Below are 3,405 nucleotides of genomic sequence, written 5' to 3' on the forward strand. Positions count from 1 at the left end.
AAACCCGCCTGGACGTGATCCTGGGCACCCCGTTCTGGCGGCAGGATGAGATCATTTCCAGGGGTCCCTTCCAGCCCTGAGTCTGTGATGATTCCTCAGGTGCTTTCCCTTTGGAGGAAACCAGTTCATTCCTCTGAAGCCAGCTTTCTTCCCATGGTGATTTCTTCAGAGTTGTCTCATACACACAGAAAGCTCCAGGCACCTTGTGACTGCTTTTACTGGATGTCTCTGTCCACGGGATAATCATTCCTGTGTTGTTTTTTCCTTTATTGCTGGCTGAGACCTTGCCCAACACTTAAATGCACACAGCCAGTCTGTAACAGGTCACAGTGTTTATGTGCTTTCTGGCAGTCTTCTGTGTAGGACAAACAAAAGACCTGTCTATTTATATGTCTTAATAGGTTGGAGCACTGCAAAAGAAGGTGTTACAACAACCTTGCCATCACAACTTGGCTTCTGAAAAAGAACCTTGAACTGCCAGCTAAGCTGCCTGCTTAGCTGTCAGAATAGTTTATGGCTGTGAGGAGTCAGGTCACTAAGAAAATGCAGCTGCTTCTGGACAGTAGCATTTCTAGCTGTCACTCAACACTTGAAATGGAGTTGAAGTGTCTACAGAAACACCTTGGCTGAAACTGGGAGGAAATATCAGTGTGCTGTGTGCTGACAGCTCAGCTGAAGTACATCAGTCTTGATAGTGGCACCTCTTACTGTCCTGTGACATAATCCTTGAAGCCTGGAAAATACTCAGGAACATAAATACTGCTGTCCCTTTTGAAACACAATTCAAGTATTGTTTGTGAGAATAAATTTCAGTGTCCAACGATTTCTCTTTTGTATTTCCTTGAAGGTGCTATTAAAATCCCAACTGTTTCCACGACTCCAGAGGATCTGAATACAACTGCCATGGCAGAATTTGGAAATTACATTCAGAAAGGTACAAAACCTTGTTTCTTAGCATTCCCTACTGCTCAGTTTTATCATTGCAAACAAGTTACAGAGACTCTTATGGTTCTTGAGTCTAATGGAAGGGGTTGTTATTTTGTTTTGCCTCTAGGAAGGCCAGGTGTAGGTGTAGGTTTTGGTGGGGCTTGCTCGCTGAGATGGTTCAGTGACCTTGCCATAGAAGAAAAACAAATTTTAAAAAAAGACTCCCCCTGCTGCAGCCTCCATTTTTGGCAGTCCCATCATTGCTACCTGCACACCAGCTGCAGCACTGGTGAACAACAGTTGCTGGTTTTGCTCAGGAAAGGCTGAACTACAAAGCGAGCTGGACTGGGAGGAGTGTGAGAATGAAGCTGCACATCTGCTTCCTGAAGCCAATTTCTTGTGGTTGGTCTTATTTCTGGTGCTCCCCTTGGGGCTGAGTGGATGGCTGCTCTGGGGAGTATGTAATGAGAAAGTTGGACTTTATTGTTCATTTTTCTTTTTCACCTGTTCTGCATTTTTTTTTCTTAACAGTCTTCCCAGCTGTATTTTCTTCAGAGTTCATTCAGCATGAAATTGTTGGGCAGTACAGCCACCTCCTCACTGTTCAGGGTTCCAACCCTGACATGCTGCCCTATATGCTGCTGGCACACATGGATGTTGTGCCTGCTCCCCCTGAGGGCTGGGACTTCCCTCCCTTCTCAGCTGCAGAGCATGAAGGTTTCATCTATGGACGAGGAACTCTGGATAACAAAAACTCTGCCATCGTACGTCCTCTTGGTAATATAATTTTGGAGAGATACAAGGCCTGACAGAGGCAGATGGGAGGAATCTATTCCCTTGAAATTTCCTATATTGTCTCTCTTGCCCCTCTTTCAATGCAGGATGTCAGTGAAATTCTTAAGCCCTCCAGGTTTGTCACAACTTTCTGTAGAGATGGAGTAGTCTTTTATTACTGGAGAAAGCAGAGTTAACACTTAAAAGAGACACAAAAACATAATCACAGATGCAGATGGATTTGCTTAAATGCCATATTTGAGTTTATATCAAATGCTGTGTTTGAAATCAAGGCTAGACCTTTAATTTTCCCACGTGGGCATTCAAAGCCTAAATTAGGCTTTTGAAAAGGCTTGAGTTTCAAAATAAATAATGTTTCTTTAATATTATAGTCAAATAACCTTGTATCTTTCATCTAGTCTGGCAGAACAAAGAGATGTTGTACTGAGTACACTTAGGAGGCATAAAGTACAAAAAAAAAGATTGATCTGTAAAGGATTTCCCACTTGGGAAAAGGTCGATGGAGAAATTAATAAGGAAAATAGTCTGTTGTGACTTGCAAAGATGACATCTGTGGCAGCCCTGTATTTAAATGTGTAGAAAACCAGTGTCACAGACACCTAGTGCAGCACAGGCCATACTCCTAGAAGGTTTCTTCAGGTTATTTAATCATCAGTTTCAAATCTCTACAACTTAAAACTTTGTTTTGGTGCTTCTTTCTGCTGTGAGCTGCACACTTAACTCCACAAATGGACAACAAAAATAAAGAATTTCAATGACCATGGCAAAAATGGTCCTGGCAAGGTAAAGGCAATATAATTTCTTCAAATGTAAAAAATTAACTGGGTTAAATTAAAAGTTAAACAGGCGAGGTGAAATAATGCAGCCAGTGGTAGATTGCTCATTCTTCAGATTAAGTTTCTTGTTCTGTTTCTGTCATCTTGGCACTTTTTGTACAAAATAGACTGCTTGTTAAAACATGGATTTAGCAGCTCCTCAGAGCCAAACTGTGCAGTTTAAAGGAACAGTGAATTCCTTGGATAATTGTGACTCTGCTGTGCTTCCTGTGCAGCTTGTCACCGACTTCAGCAGCAGAAAGAACAAGCCCACACTGTATTTTGGGCCTCTGCACTGACACTGTAGCACACTAAGTCTGAAGCATTATTGATCAAAAATACTGCAGTGTGTTTTTCAGAGAATATGAATGTCATCAGCAGGAGCTGTAGAGATAAAAACTCAACGGTGAACAGGACAAAGTCTGCTTAAAGGCTGTAAATGCATCATATTTCTTTGCATTCTTTTACATCTATTCACCTTATTAACACAATACATTCTCTTTTTTTTCTGCAGGGTATTCTGCAAGCTCTAGAGTTTCTGCTGAGAAGAAATTACAGGCCCCGTAGATCTTTCTATATTGGCATTGGACATGATGAAGAGGTATTTTCTTTTGTTTCTTCAAAATAACAAGTTGTTTGTGTTCATGTGCATAATAAGGCTTAATTTTTAAACATAATTTAGCTAGAAAGTCTTTCCTGTTTTTCTTGGTGATGTGGGTAGATACTGTGTCAGGCACATGGTCATAGTTACATATTGATTGTTTGGCTTGAAGTGACACTGACAAAGGGTTTGGTGTGATGAGCAAAGGGAAAGGAACACAGTTGAGTGTTAGTTCAAATTCTTTTCTGCATGAAAGGTGCAGCAGGA

General features: G+C 41.4%; 1 protein-coding gene across 1 annotated transcript in view; it reads left to right on the forward strand.

The window, feature by feature from the left end:
- Positions 1-903: 903 nt before the first annotated feature.
- Positions 904-3,405, forward strand: part of PM20D1 (peptidase M20 domain containing 1) — an 8,241-nt gene continuing 5,739 nt past the window's right edge. Inside the window, exons 1-3 of the mRNA XM_008947105.1 lie at positions 904-934; positions 1,459-1,691; positions 3,052-3,138. Of these exons, the coding sequence (XP_008945353.1) occupies positions 904-934; positions 1,459-1,691; positions 3,052-3,138 (351 nt within the window). The remainder of the gene's footprint in view (positions 935-1,458; positions 1,692-3,051; positions 3,139-3,405) is intronic.

Source organism: Merops nubicus, unplaced genomic scaffold, assembly GCF_000691845.1.
Source record: "Merops nubicus isolate BGI_N331 unplaced genomic scaffold, ASM69184v1 scaffold4029, whole genome shotgun sequence".
In the NCBI taxonomy this organism is placed as follows: Eukaryota; Metazoa; Chordata; class Aves; order Coraciiformes; family Meropidae; genus Merops; species Merops nubicus.